At 37.0% G+C, this 15,341-nt stretch overlaps 1 protein-coding gene across 1 annotated transcript in view; it reads left to right on the plus strand.

The window, feature by feature from the left end:
- ZYG11B (zyg-11 family member B, cell cycle regulator) overlaps positions 1 to 6,448 on the plus strand; it is a 92,811-nt gene extending 86,363 nt beyond the window's left edge. The window contains exon 14 of the mRNA XM_090269473.1: positions 1,716 to 6,448. Within this exon, the coding sequence (XP_090125599.1) occupies positions 1,716 to 1,906 (191 nt within the window). The 3' untranslated portion in view covers positions 1,907 to 6,448. The remainder of the gene's footprint in view (positions 1 to 1,715) is intronic.
- The last annotated feature ends 8,893 nt before the right edge of the window (positions 6,449 to 15,341 follow it).

Consider the following 15,341-nt stretch of genomic DNA (forward strand, 5'->3'; position numbering starts at 1 on the left):
GGAACTTCTGGTTGTCTCTAGTGTTGAGATAGTTGTATTCCTTCTTAGTTGTGGAGGGAGACACAGCGTGTCTATCTAGGTAGGACTTGATAGTGCCTGGAAGTCTGATTATAGCATTTTTGTTACTGTAACAAACCGCTTGGAGAAAACAATCCAACAAATTCTATCAGTACAATAACATTAAAAATATGAAGTATATTCAATGCAATGGAATACTTACCAGTTTAAAAAAAAAACTACATATGTGTAAAAACATGGATGCATCTCAGAAACATCATGCTGAACAAAAGTAGACATAAAAGAATACATTCTGCATGATTCCATTTATAATAAGTTGTAGACCAGGCTAAAGTAGTTCATGTCATGGAAATTAGAACAGCAGTTTCCTGGAGTAAGGGATGCAGGGGGGATGGACTGAAAAACTGGGCTAGGAAACTTTTTAGTTGAAAATATTCTGTATCCTGATTGTGGTGGTGGTTACACAAGTGTACACATTTTATTATGTGTAAATTATACTTCAGTAAATGACTAAAACTAAAAGACTTTAAAACTCAAGTGCACAAAAATATTTTTAAAATCAAAAGACAAAAAAATATTTAGAAATAAAGAAAATTGTATGTACAATATCAGTGCAATTAAGTTAAAAAAGAAACAAAGAGGGGTGGGGGCACTGGGTGGAAAAGGGACAGGGACTGAGAAGTACAAATTGGTCGTTACAAAGAAGGCACAGGAATGTAGAGTACAGCATAAGGAATATAGGTAATAGTACTGGAATAACTATGTATGGTGCCAGGTGGGTACTGGAAATATTGGGGGATCACTTTGTAAAGTATATGATTGTCTAACCACTATGTTGTACACCTAAAACTAAAACAAAATGATATTAAATGTAAACTGATTAAAGGGTAAAAAAAAAAATTTTTAGAAAAATGTGTATAGTCCTTACTGGTGTGGTTCAGCAGATTGGGCGCCAGCCTGTGAACTAAAGGGTCACTGGTTCAATTCCCAGTCAGGGCACAGACCTAGGTTGCAGGCCAGGTCCCCAGGTCAGAGTGTGGAAGAGGCAATCACACATTGATGTTTCTCTCCCTCTCTTTCTCCCTCCTTTCCCCTCTATCTAAATATAAATAAATAAATCTTTAAAAATAATAATCTATATATATAAACAAAAACAAAACAGACCCTGGCTGGTTGGTTCAGTGGATTGAGTGCTGACCTGCAAACCTAAAGGTTGCTGGTTTGATTCATGGCCAGGGCACATGCCTGGGTTGTGGACCAGGTCTCCAGTTGGTGGCATGCAAGAGGCAACCAATGGTTTCTCTTGCACATCGATGTTTCTCTCTCTCTCTCTTTCTCCCTCCTTTTCCCTCTCTGTGAAAATAAATACATAAATAAAAAAACAAAAACAAAAAAAACAGGAAATATGTAAAAGTGTAATGGCACCTACCTTACCTGTGATTTCGGGTTAAATAAAATTTTTTTCCAGAAAGTCTATTTCTTAAGGTTATGATTAAAATATAAATGTAAATATATACATGGTATGTGTATTGTTTATGTGTGGGACCTTGCAGTGTAGACATAACATTGGCTCTAGCATGTGTTCGTCGTCAATAACAAAACAGCTAAAATTTAAGTGAAAAAAGAACTCTTTTTGTGTGTGTGGAATAATTTTTTAAAGTAATTTAAGAAAAGCTTTTTCTCTTATTTTCTTTCAGCTTCAAGGTATTGCAGCATGCTGATTGAGGAAGGAGGATTGCAGCATTTATACAACATCAAAGAACATGAACAGACTGATCCCCATGTCCAACAGATTGCTGTGGCCATTCTGGACAGCTTAGAAAAACACATTGTTCGCCATGGGAGACCACCTCCCTGTAAAAAGCAGCCCCAGGCCAGGCTAAACTGATAGCTATAGGCAATTGGATAACTGAATCACAGGAATCCTTTTTGTGATAGGTTCAGTTGGAATATATTTACCCTCTGTGATGTTTTGGGGTTTCAATGGCAAGAAACTTAGATCAGTTTGAGATTGACCGTGTACAGTATTGCCCATGTGAACAGTCTAATATGTTTTGTGATTTTTAACTTATGAGGTAAGAAGGTTCTCTTTCTTCATCATTGCTTTTTAGGAAATTTTCCACATCTTTCAGTGTTTGAACTTACCTGTGCTTGAAATTCTACAGTTTCTTGATAAAATTTGCACGAACCCTTAGGCCATACTTTTCTGATCTTAAAGACCCTTACAATCAGTTTACAGCTTCAGATAAGCTGTTAATCTGATTTCTGGCACTGCTTCAGTTGTAAATTTTATACTGCTTCTCTATAAAATGTCTTTATTCTCTATCTGTGTATCTTTTATAAGATGCCTTTCTTAGTATGAAAGAATGGAAATCTGAATCCTCTCCTTGGGAAGCTAACTCACTGGCTGGAGCCTGGATGGCTGGAAGAAAAATATATTAAAAAGAAAAGTTATTAAGGGAGAACAGAGTTTAGAAACTGGGGAAAGGTCTGGTTTTATGTATAGTTTTTAAACTGGAGCAGGCTATCCTTTTGAAGGTCACTTGTCTTTGGGCAGTGAGCAGTAGCTGCTTCTTCATATTTATTCCTGGAAGCATGGGCTTCTGCTTCCTATGCAGACTGCTGGTTGCTCTCTAAAAATATCCCCCCAGGCATCACAGTGTAAAATATTATAGCATTCTGTGTTAAAGATGAACTGTCTGAATCTACATGTCACATTGTTGTGAAAATGTGAATTTTTAAAATGTCTCGTTAAAACTGACCATTCTTGTCCCTCTATTTCAAAGTCATTTTGTTCAGTGGAATAGAGACTACACATGATGTTACCTGTCAGTTAAAATACAATTAATAACAGTAAATTTTTCCACAAGAAGTTAAATTTTTTTTGTTTTGAAATATGTTTATCTTAATGTTTTCATGTTGGAAAAAGATGTCCATATCTCACTGCCAAAAATGAACAAGAAGAATTAGACTGTTCTGTTAAATGTAGTGATTCCAGTTGCAGTGCATAAAAGGAAATACTTTTTGATGGATTATTTTTTTAGACAATTGCCTTTCCTTTAATATACCTGTTACAGAATAGTAAAGAATAAGTTATCATTATATCAATAATGGCAGTTGGGAGGCAGCAAATCATGAAGAAACTTAATTCCCATTTAAAATTCTTGTTTATGATAAGGTTAATCACAATCTCATATGACTGAATTTGTTTTTCATAGATGATCAAAATGTTTTCAGTACAGATTTTAAATGGTATGTTTAAATTATTGTGATAATTCAGAAACATTTTTATTTAGAAAGGAGCTGGTTTGTTAGTATGCTAACATTTTTGACATACATATTTTATACCACTATTACAGTAATCATACTTGAATTATTTGCTACTCCTCCACAGGGATGAAAATTTAAACTAAAAAAAGTATTAAATAGGTTTTTAGAACCATTAAAAATCGAATGAAATTATGGATTAATTCTGACCTAATTGGTTTAAGAAAATGTTACAGGTACAGGAAATATTTTCACAGATTAATTCTATTTCCGAGAAAATGGAATATTCTTTTAAATGCTCCCACCCGCCAATCCTTTTTTTATTTTAATGTCTAAGGCAAAAAGTAGGAAATGACAGCCTACAGTAGCTTGGAAGTTGCTACTATGTTGACCATTTCCGGGTCTCCTCACTTGTGTGGTTAAGGGAAAAGCCTATTTGAAAATTTGACTTCAGATATTTCTTACTTCCTATTGAAGACAAAAGTGCATGTTCCCTATAGGCAAATCCTAGATTTTTGTCTTAACAGATTGTTTTTCGAAATGACTATAAATATACAGAAAATAATAAATCTCTTCATTATGCAGAATAACTTGTTGATAGATGAAGATTCAAAAATATTTTAATTTACTACTTTGAAAACTGGTGATGGCCAGATACCTCTGAGTCTTAAAAGCAGAATAATTGATTACATCCCAAATACATAAAAATTGTAGTGCCTTTATTGTTGGGATGGTTCTTTAAATTGTATGTTTAATTAAGGCGCAGAATTGTTTCTAAGGTCTAGAATCTGGCCAAAATATAATAGATGTGTATATTGAAATTATAAGGCATAACTGGTCTGTTTCTATGGTTAGAATCTGTTAGGCCTCCCTTTTGCATTTGTATAATAGAATTTAACAGTACTTGGTGCCTTCACAGGTTACCTCTTCAATGACTTGAAGGTACTGTTTCAAGCACAATTTAGTCTAGGGTTGAACCACTCATTGCTCAAATTGTAGGTGCGCTCAGCTACTGTAAAATATCACTACATCAGTCCACAAGCAATAGCAAGAGTTAGAGCTAAAGGAAATCAAAATAGACTCTAAATTTAGAGTATACTGATGCATGTTGGCATCATTGAGTAAAACAAAAACAATCTGAAATTAAAACAAAAATAATTAAGCCATCTCATTGCTTCCATCAAGTGAGTTTTGCTGTGGTCTTTGTATTCTAAAAAAATTTTTTTCTTTTGCATTTGAAAAGAAAGATAAATCATTGTAATAATAAGGGGTTAATTTATCCTCTGGCCAAGGACTCGGTGGCTACTGCTCTTAATTGAGGATTTTAAAAATCATAACAGACCCACAATTCCAGGAATTGACTTAAATATTGCTGCTCTTCACTCCTGGATAGAAATGCTGTTTAGTGGAACTGGTCAATTTAAGTGAATTACCGAAGGTAGCGGTGAATTACCATATGGCTACTGTGAGAATTTAATTTTATCTTTTGATTGCAAACACCCAAAGAAAGACCCATGTTTAATAACATTAATTCTATATATCCAGACTAGAAAGTTGCTTTTACTAGTGGGACCTTTTGAGTTGGTCCTTTATCTCCCCAGTCACTTTCATTTGGCTAAATTTTTTATTATGCCGTACGTTAAGATAACATTGGGTCATCTTCTAGCCCTTTGGAGCACATTTTAATTAAAACATTTTATGTGATAAACTGAGATAGACTAGATTAATGGATCATGGGTTTGGCTTAATGTTTAAAAATGCATGGATGATACCCACCCACTACCATCCACCACCCCTTCCCTGCCATAGAACAATGGGCAGCAGTACCCAAGTTTGAAAAGAGGTCTTGAGTAGCAGGGAAAACAAACTTACTGTTTGGTTATTGTGCAACTTTTATTTTGGGATAAACAGTATTATTAAACTAAAAGTTTAAGTTAAAGGTACTATCACATTGTTAGCTGATGTGGCAGTTTTATCTGTATGTTATTGAATACTTATTTGGGGACTTTGCGGCTGGGGCTTCAGAGCAGTATTCTAAGACAGCTTACAGAGAGAGTTGTAAACTCATGGTTCCCCTCTCAAATCCACTGTAGCAGTTTCAAATGATTGTGTGGATATTGGATGTTTAATCTTTACCATTTGCTTTGTATTGACACATTTTTAATTTTTAGTGTTAACTCATGAACTGTTTATTTTAGAAATAATGCACATCCAGCCTTCCCCAGTGATGAGAACAGCAGTATGATAGAAAAATTTGCCCAGTGTGCTTTAAGTGAGTAATTGCTTTATCTTTTTTAGTATTACATAGTCTTTGCATGACATGGTACACTCCTAATTATACATTCTTTAGTTTCCAAATCTTAATGTAAGATATTCTATGTTAACTGATAGGTAGCCTAAGAAAGAGCTTTCTCTGCCTGTTTCTTCCCCAGTTTTGGGGGCTAATCTATGAGAAAATCAGTGCTGTTTCTTATTTCTCTGGATGAAGCAGAGCTCTTTTGGACAGCACAACCTAACATTATAGCTAGACAGAGTGACTATTAAGAATATTTAGAAAATCCAAATTTATTAAAATTATTTTGTAGGAAATTATAAATATAGTTCATTAATAGTATGTGCTCAATTTGGGTCTCCCTTTTGGATAACTGTTCAAATTGGGTTCTTTTAAACTTATTCTAATCAGCATGGAAGGAAGAAGCTACTTAGCTAGTGGAAGCTGAACATACTTTCTTAAAAGCAAGAAATTCTTATGAGTGATTTTTTCCCTTTAACAATGGGAGGATGTTATTCAAGATTTATATTCTCAGATAATCTGCAAGAATAAAATGTAAAAATCCCTGACTTGTAGAAACCCCACTGTCAGTTTCTGACTTGTGAGTGTGAGAAAAGCTATCTTTAGCTTAAATTCTAATCAAGTGTTTAGCTTAACTCCTTTCAAAGGATATGAAAAATTTATTGGAAAGTATAATGTACACATTTCAGAGGTCCTCAGTTATCTGGACTGAAGGCACAGTTCTCACAGTGGCCAGATGAATGGCAGTACTCTGGACATGAATCATGCTGTATTTTAAATCAGGACATCCCTTAGGTTTTAATGTTTTGTGTACAGATTTTTGTTTTGAGATTTTTTTTTTTTTTGCCTAAATAAATGTTATAAATTTTATGTAAAGTGTGTCTTGTCTACTTTAATTCTAAACATTTGCTTTAAAGTTTAATACTAAAGCATGATTCAGATTTCTTAGTTATCTCTTTGTAACATTGCTCTCTGAAAAAGACCAGTGGTGCTGTTACCGGCAATGTTGGCTCTTGGTTCTTGAGTTCAGCAAAGAAAGAATTCAGAGCCAAGAACTCTTAATGCAAGAGGAAGTATATTTAGCCTGCAAAGCAATGGAAGAGAAACTTCCAGCGGACTGCGGAGAGAGCTGCCTTGGCCTTTTAGAAAGTCACAGAGGCAGCTGAGCTGCACAGGCTCAGGAAACAAGTTACAGAGGCAAAAAAAAAAAAAAAAAAAAAAAGCGCCTGTGGAGACAGGTTCAGGTCATTAGCCCCAGACTAATTGCTGCTGCCCCCTGCTCCCCTGGTTGCAAGTCTCGTGGGGACCCTTGGAGCTTAGGAGAAAGATAGCAAAGTTACATGCCTAAAGAAAGGAGCCACAGTCTTTCTCTAGAGAGTGCACACACTGGGTCCTTTGTCTTAAGGGTTTTTATCTGTTTTCTACAGGCATGAATTTTAGGGGAGGATCTCAACAGAATATTCATTAGCTTTCCAGGTATGTCTACAGGGCCAGGGTGTGGTCTCTACTGATTGGTTAGTGCCACAGTAGGGGGTCATTGGTCATTGCATCTGGTCCTGATGTCAGCCATGGCATTGCTTCCTCTGGTTTTGCTGCTTTTCTGGGCCTGGAATTGAAACACAGCTGAAGCCTAGATGTTATTTCTAGTTTGACCAAAACTCTTATCTCTGTGTTCAAGAGACCTGAGGCTTTTTTCCTAAGATTATTTGATGCTAATTAGAACCTCATTGCCCTGAGGACTTTAATGCTTAAGGGAGTGGTTGTGCAAGGGAGATTGAAGCAAGTGAGTCAAGATGCTGGATAAGGCCAGTTTGAATCAGCCTTCTGTCAGTTTCCCCATTCCATCTGCCAAGGAATTTCCTTGCTTCTTACTATCCTGCCTCAGTTTTTAAAAATAAGGTCTTTTCCTTTTAAAAAACTTGTTATATTTATTTATTTGAGGGAGAGAGAGAGACATCAATTTGTTGTTTCACCTATCCATGCACTCATTGGTTGATTCTTGTGTGTGCCCTGACCAGTAATCAAACCCACCACCACTGCCCTGGCTGGTGAGGCTCAGTGGATTGGGCACTGGCCTGCAAACCCAGGGGTCACTGGTTCAATTCCCTGTCAGGGCACATGTCTGGGTTGTGGACTAGGTCCCCATTTAGGGGCATGTGAGAAGCAACTGGTCAATGTATCTGTCACACATTGCTGTTTCTCACCCTCTCTTTCTCCCTCTCTTCACCTCTCTCTAAAAGTAAATAAATAAAATCTTAAAAATAAAAACAATAAAAAACAAAAACCACCTTTGTGTATTGGGACAACCCTCTAACCAACTGAGCTACCTGGCTAGGGCTTTGCCTCAGTTTTATTGCAAAAGTTTTCTAGTACTTGAGCTCCATTTATTCATTTCATTAAATACCTGTGCTAGGTTCTGTTTGAGTGTTGGAACTTAGATATCATTTATAAAAATCCCTCAGGGAACTTACAGATTTGTGGAAGAGAATATTAAATAAGTAGATAAATAAATATTATTTGACATTGTATTACAGACCAGTCTACAGTGCTTGTTGTAGAGGCACAGAGACTATACCTAAGCCAAACTGGGCACCCATTAGACAGCCCAAGAAGACTTACTAGAGAACATAATATCTGGGTTGACATTCATTCACAAAACAATTGAGATAATTAACTGTAAAGTAAATTTAGTCAGGGAGAGTACCAAAAAACAAAGTATAATATTATGTAAGAACCCCATGGCATGGAAGAATCCTTAATGATTTTAGTTTCAGAAACTTCATTTTACAGTTGAAGAAACTAAGTCTTAGGTAAAATGAGCATGCCCAAGTCTCACAGCAAGTCAGTAAAAAACTCTACCACCATTCTTATTTCCCAACCTCCAATTCAATGGATACGCTCCCACCCCTCACACACCATATTGTTGCTTAATATCATGAGGTTTCTTATATTTAGGCAATGTAGTTGACCCTTTATATTGGCAGGTTTTACATCCACAGATTCAACTGACACTAGATGGAAAATATTTGGAAAAAAATTACTTTGTTAATGATGTGTGCTATATAATTGGGCCTATGATGTTTGTGTCTCTACTGATCATGTACATACTTATTTTTCCTCTCACTATTCCCTAAACAATTCAGTGTAACAACTATTTACATAGATAGCATTGGTACAGAAAAGAATATGCACCAAATGGTCAGAATAGAGCCCTGGCTGGTGTGGTTCAGTGGATTGAGCGCCGACCTGTGAACCAAAGGGTGGCAGGTTTGATTTCCAATCAGGACACATGCCTGGGTTGTGGGCCAGGTGCCCAGCTGGGGGCATGCGAGAGGCAACCACACATTAATATTTCTCCTCTCTTCCTCCCACCCCTTCTCTCTAAAAATAAATAAATAAATAAATAACCTTTTAAAGAAAAATGGTCAGTGTAGAATTAACTGTCCTTTGGGGATGGTATTATTGGGCAGCATTAGTGTTTAGGTGCTATAGAATTGTTAATGAATGGTCACTACAAATACCACTTCACAACACAAACATCAGATTAGGTGTATTGGAGTAATAGGGGTTTTAAAAGGAGTTTATTGCCTGTCCAATAATTCACTCAATTGTTACATGATATTACTATGGGTCATACATACCAATGAAGACAACAAATATCTTTGGTTAATATTTAAACCAAAAAGTTGTCGAGCTGTTTTGTTTATAGCCAACACTTTGAAATTAAAAATGAAAAGCCTGCCCTGGCTGGTGTGGCTCAGTGGATTGAGCACTGGCCTGAGAACCAAAGGGTCGCTGGTTTGATTCTCAGTCAGGGCACATGCCCGAGTTGCAGGCCAGGTCCCCAGTTAGGGGCTCATGAGAGGCAACCACACACTGGTGTTTCTCTCCCTCTCTTTCTCTCTTCCTTCCCCTCTCTCTAAAAATAAATAAAATCTTAAAAAAACAAACAAACAAAAAAGAAAAGCCTGCTTCTATTTTTCCGCCTCCCCCACCCTTTCTCACTGTTTTTATTGTGTAGATAGACCTACTCTGTCTTGGCTAATTTTTTTCTTTTCTTCTTATTACCCTGCCATCTCCAATTTCCTATTTTTAATCTGCATCATAATAATTGAATGAACTAGTCTGACTGACTGCATAACTCCTCAAATTGAGGGGAGGAGCTAAAAGGCAGTAATCATGAGCACTCACATTGGTCATTTTTGTCTCTTACAAAATTAAAAAAAAAAAATCCTCACCTGAAAATATGTTCATTGATTTTTAGAGAGAGAGGGAGGGAGGGAGAGAGAGAGAGGAGAGAGAAACATTGATGTGAAACAGAAACTTCAATTGGTTGCCTCCCGCATGCACCTCTGGGGATCGAACCCCTGCAACTCAGTCATGTGCCTAGACTGGAGATGGAACCTGCACCCTTTTGGTGTACAGAAGATGCTCCATCAACTGAGCCACACAGGCCAGGGTGAAAACTTAAAAAAAATTTTTTTTAAAGGGAACCATTTCAATCACATATTTAGAATATGATTATCATATTTTAATATGGAGATTGAGTTACCAAATACAATTTCTACCTAATTCTTGATCTCGTCAGTTCAAAACTGCAAATCTGAATAATGAACCAAGTACTGTGTTCAATCTAACCCTCAAACATCTTATAAGGGGAGATAATCATCTCCTGGTTTACAGATAAGGGGAAGCCTAATGTCAAATGACTTACATCAATTCACACAGATAATAAGTAGAGGAACTTGTAGATTAAAACTAGACACTGTTTAATACCAGAATCCCCACTCTTTGTGGACCCTTTTCTGCTTTGTACAGTCTCAGCAGTGGTGTCTTTGTATGTGAAGACAAAAGTGTAATAAAAAAACCCTCTGGTCTCTGGCTGGTATGGCTCAGTGGATTGAGTACTGGCCTGTGAACCGGAAGGTCACCTGTTCAATTCCCAATCAGACCACATGCCTGGTTTGCAAGCCATGTACCCAGTTGGGGGCATGTGAGAGGCAACCTAATCAATGTATCTCTCACACATTGATGTTTATCTCCCTCTCTCCCTCCCTTCCCCTCTCTCTAAAAATAAATAAGTAAAATCTTAAAAAAAAATTCAAGTCCTTTTTAAAAAAAAGCCCTCTGAAACTGGTTCATGAAATGAATCACATTATTGTTTGTGGATACTAGCAGTGGATTTAAAGAGTGTTCTCCTTTAAAAACCTGCCCAGTGTGGCTCAGTGGGGTGTCCTCCTGAAAACCAAAAGGTCACTGGTTTGATTCCAGCTTAGGGCACATGCCTGGGTTGCAGCCCTGCCCAGGTCAGGGTGACGGGGTGCAGGAGGCAACTGATCTACATATCTCTCTCCCTCTCTTTCTCCCTCCCTTCCCCTCTCTCTAAAAATAAAGAAAATCTTTTGAAAAAATATTTTTTAAAAAAAACCTATGGGAATAGATCAACTAGTTTAGGATTAGGGGTGGATAAAAAACAAAATTGTACAGAGTAAATTTGAAAATCTAATTGGCTTTATTAAGTGATTCGTGAATCAGGCAGCATCCTATCTAGCAAATAGAAGGGCACTCCAAGGGGGTGGTACAGAATGTAAAATTTTTATAGGAAGAAGGATAAAGCAAGGGACTTATTAACAAAAGCTGAGAAATTATTATATATAGTTAGACCAGGATATGTTCTTTTGGGTTTTGATCATGCAGATCACCTCTTCTTTCTATTGTGGGGGAGGGGCAGGAAATGGAGAGGGCCTATGTGACAGATTACCTCATTGGTGTTGACCAGAAAACTTCAGACTGGTTGATTAAGATATGTTTCTGGGAGATGTTGAAACAGCAATTATTAAATCTATGTTTGGTATCATGAGTTTTAACACAAGTGATCTTGGGCCTCTGGTTTTCTCGTTAATAGGGTCAATCAATTAGCACTATGGGCCAAGTACTACTGCAAGGGGTCTATCATTTCAACCACTAGTTATTAAGCAGATTCCAGTAGTTGACCTGGAGTTCCAATATAGCCAATAAGTACAATATATCAAGGCAAGCACTATGCTAAACCTTTTTAATGTATATTTTCTTAGCTAAGCCAGCAACAGCCTTGAAAAGAAGATCATTATTCCATTTTGAGGATAAGGAAATTGTGAATTATTAAATAACTTTGCCATAGTCACAAAGGTGTCAGAGTCACACAGAAGACTCAGGTCTGTCAGGCTCTGAAATCTATGCTCTTTAAAAAAAATTTATTGATTGATTTGAGAGAGAGAGAAACATGAATTTGTAATTCCACTTATTTATGCACTCATTGGTCGATTCTTGTATGTGCCCTGTCTGGGATGGAATCTGAAGCCTTGGCATATTGGATGATGCTCTAATCAACTAAGCTACCCCGCCAGGGGCCAGGGTCTGAAATCTATGCTCTCAAACCACTGTGCTATAAAGGGGAAGAATGCAATTTAACCATTAAGGCTATCTCTACGTACCTTTTTGGCCTATCTCAAAGAACTGACACCATTGATAGCGTTTCAAATTTACAATTTTTTTACCTCACTGGCCCTACAATAAAACATACCATTTTACATATTTGGGGAGAAAATTTATTGGGTCAGGCTAACGAGATAAACAACCCACCAAACTGGTCTGGAGGCCACTTCATGTGAAAATACCTGAACTACAGAAGTTACAGAAAGAATCTTATCTGACATCCCTTATCTGACTAGAACAGGTCTTTATGAGAGTCAGATGCCACAAACTCCGGGTACCTTCAGGAAGGTCTTCAGTCAGGGAGGCGCTGACCTCAGGCACCAAGACATTCCAAAACGATGGCATAAACAACATTCATCAGAACCATCAGTCCTTTGAAGCTCTAAATCACTCTCTTGCATATAAACATAAACCTTTGTCCCTAGCTGTTCTGGGAGCTAATTTCTATCGGGTATTCCTAGATACAATTTTTCTCCTGTTCATTTATTGTCAGTTAATTCAAGATCTCCCTTTACCCCCAACCAATTGGACATAAATTAGTAGAAGAGTTTTTCCTCCCAACAAGGCTCATAGTAAGTTCATTTAAAAATATTAACAACAATAAATGGGAAGACATGTCAGAATATAGGACAATCTTTTATTTTATTAAAAAATTTAAAAATTTATTGATTTTAGAGAGGAGGGGAGAAAGAGAAACATCAGTTGGTTGCCTTCCCGGTACAGGCCCTGACAGGAGGGAGGGACACGAATAGAACCTGCGGCTGAAGTATGTGCCCTATCCGGTATTGAACTAGTAACCTTTCAGAGAAGGGTACCATGCTCCAATCAACTGAGCCACACCAGCCAGGGCAGGGACAATCCTTTAAATACATGCATTTAGATTTTTATGTATCACTTGTCCTTATTTTACTCATTTCCGCCTACCTGTGATAATTTCAAAAAGACAGCAAGAATCTATAAAACAGCCTTAGGGAGCCATTTCCCTAGTTAATTTGGTTCCCCAGGAGCCCTTTCTCTTTCTTCAAGGTCATTACTTTATTGTATTACCTTTACCAATAATCTTCCAGGAAGACTGCTTAACCCGTTCCTGTTTAACTCTGCTGACACTCCTCTAAGGTTCTAGTTCCTTTCTTTATTTCCTAGGCAGGCCCTTTCTACAATAAAGATTTTACTGCTGATCACTGCAGTGGGAGAAGTAAGCCAAAGCTAACACATATCACAAATCTTAACAGCTAGTGTTTGTGTGTTTGATGCCCAGAAAGAGACAAAGACAGGACCCTCTCCCTTAGAAAGCATCCTATCTGAGAAGACAAAAATAACACATCAAGTATTAAACAGTCTCTTAGTTTTTGAAATTCTGCACGTTTGATATTATTTATCTCATTTTCAGGAAGCGGAAACTGAAATTGGTAGGTTAAGTAACTACCTAAAGGAGAGGTGGAGATAAAATTTGAATTCAGGCTTTTTAACTTCAAAGCTCATGATCTTTCCCTATACTTTATGGCAAGAAAGCTTTAAAAACTTTACAAAGTTCATGCCCTGGCCAGGTAGCTCAGTTGTTTAGAGTGTCATCCTGCTGCACCAAAGCTGTGGCATTCAACCCCTGGTCAGGACACATACAGGACTTACCCAATGAATACATAATAAGTAAGTGGAACAACAGACTGATCTTTGTCTCTCTCTCTCTCTCTCTCTCTCTCCCTTTCTCTGTAAAATCAACGAAGAAAAATTTTATACAAAATTCTTAAAAAACTCCAACCATGATTTAAAGAGATCTTAACTATTGTTTTGTAATTTCATTTTAGAAATTTAATTTCTTTAAACTTCCCAATATATCTGTATTTGTACTATACTTATCCTACCTATTCTTTAGAGTTGGCTGGAAGAATGTTGGGTATGTATGTAAGGCATTCTAGAGGAAATGACATCAAAGTGAGATCTGAAGGATTGATAGGAATTACTTATTAGGGGGAGGCAAAGCGGGCAACAATGAATGTGCAAAAGTACATTTCTAGAACTGAAACAATTTCAATATATAATGGCCAAAAGAAAGGTTATAGTAAGAATATTGATGGTTTAAACTAGAGAGGTAACCAGGAGTCAGATCATGAAAGCTTACCTAAAACCATCCTAACAAGTTTATATTTAGTTTTTGAGGATAATGGGGAGCCACACAAGTGGTTTAAACTAGGGACAACAGATCAGATTTATGTTTTAGGTAGAGGATTGGAAGGAATGAGTCTGGTAACAGGTCAGTTAGGAGCATGAACTAAATCCTCAGAAATGGTTTATTAGATTAAAGGAGAAAACTGGAGAAAAGGTATAGGATAGATAAAGAGGAGATTATGGAAGAAAGAGGTAGAGGAACAGGTTATTCCAAAACTTGCCCCTCGCTAAATAGATGCAACCTTGTCTGATTTCAGAGAGAAACTTCCCTCAACAGCTACAATTCATTTGTTCCAGTTAAAATTGTATGTATTTTTTCCCCAACAATATTATTGACCACCTTGTATAAATTAGGCACTGTTTTAGGCCTGGGGATACAATATAATAAAGTCCTTCCCTTTGTGTGGTTTAGAGACTTTTTCCTAGTGGGAGGAGGAAGAAAATAAACAGAAATAAAATAAGTATATAGCATAACAAAGAGTGTTAAGTATGCACGCAGAACAAAAGGGACAAGGAATATGGGGAGGGTGCGCTGATGGGGCGGTGAGGATTTCAATTTAGTTCATCATAGTGAAGGAAGTCCTTATTGCTTAGACAACATTTAAGCAAAACTTGAAGAAAATAAGAGCCATCCATGAGGATAGCAAGGAGTCCAACAGTGCCTGAGTGGAATAAGCAAAGGGAGGAGTGACAGAAGATGAGCTGAGAAAAGGGCATGGGGAGGACAGATTATGTAGAATCTTGTAGAGCATTATTATTATTATTATTTTTATTCTGTATGAGATGGGAAGCTATTAGAGGCTTTGGGGCAGAAGAATGACATGATCATTTAAATTGATCACTCTGGTTCCTATGTTGAGAATAGATATTAAAGGAACAAGAGGGAAAGCAGGGAAACCAGACAAAGAGAATATAGTATTCCCTCACTTATCACAGGTATTACGTTCTAGACCCTCCCACCCCCATGATAGGTGAAAATCTGCGAAGTAGGAACATTACATTTATTTTAGTATTTATATATATTTTTAGGCTTTCTAAATCCTTCCCACACACTTATAAACTATTCCTGGTCCCTTATTAACCTTTCCCACTCCCTTATTAACCTTTTCCACACTTTTATAAA

Source organism: Furipterus horrens, unplaced genomic scaffold (assembly GCF_987537825.1).
Source record: "Furipterus horrens unplaced genomic scaffold, mFurHor1.1.pri manual_scaffold_3, whole genome shotgun sequence".
NCBI lineage: Eukaryota > Metazoa > Chordata > Mammalia > Chiroptera > Furipteridae > Furipterus > Furipterus horrens.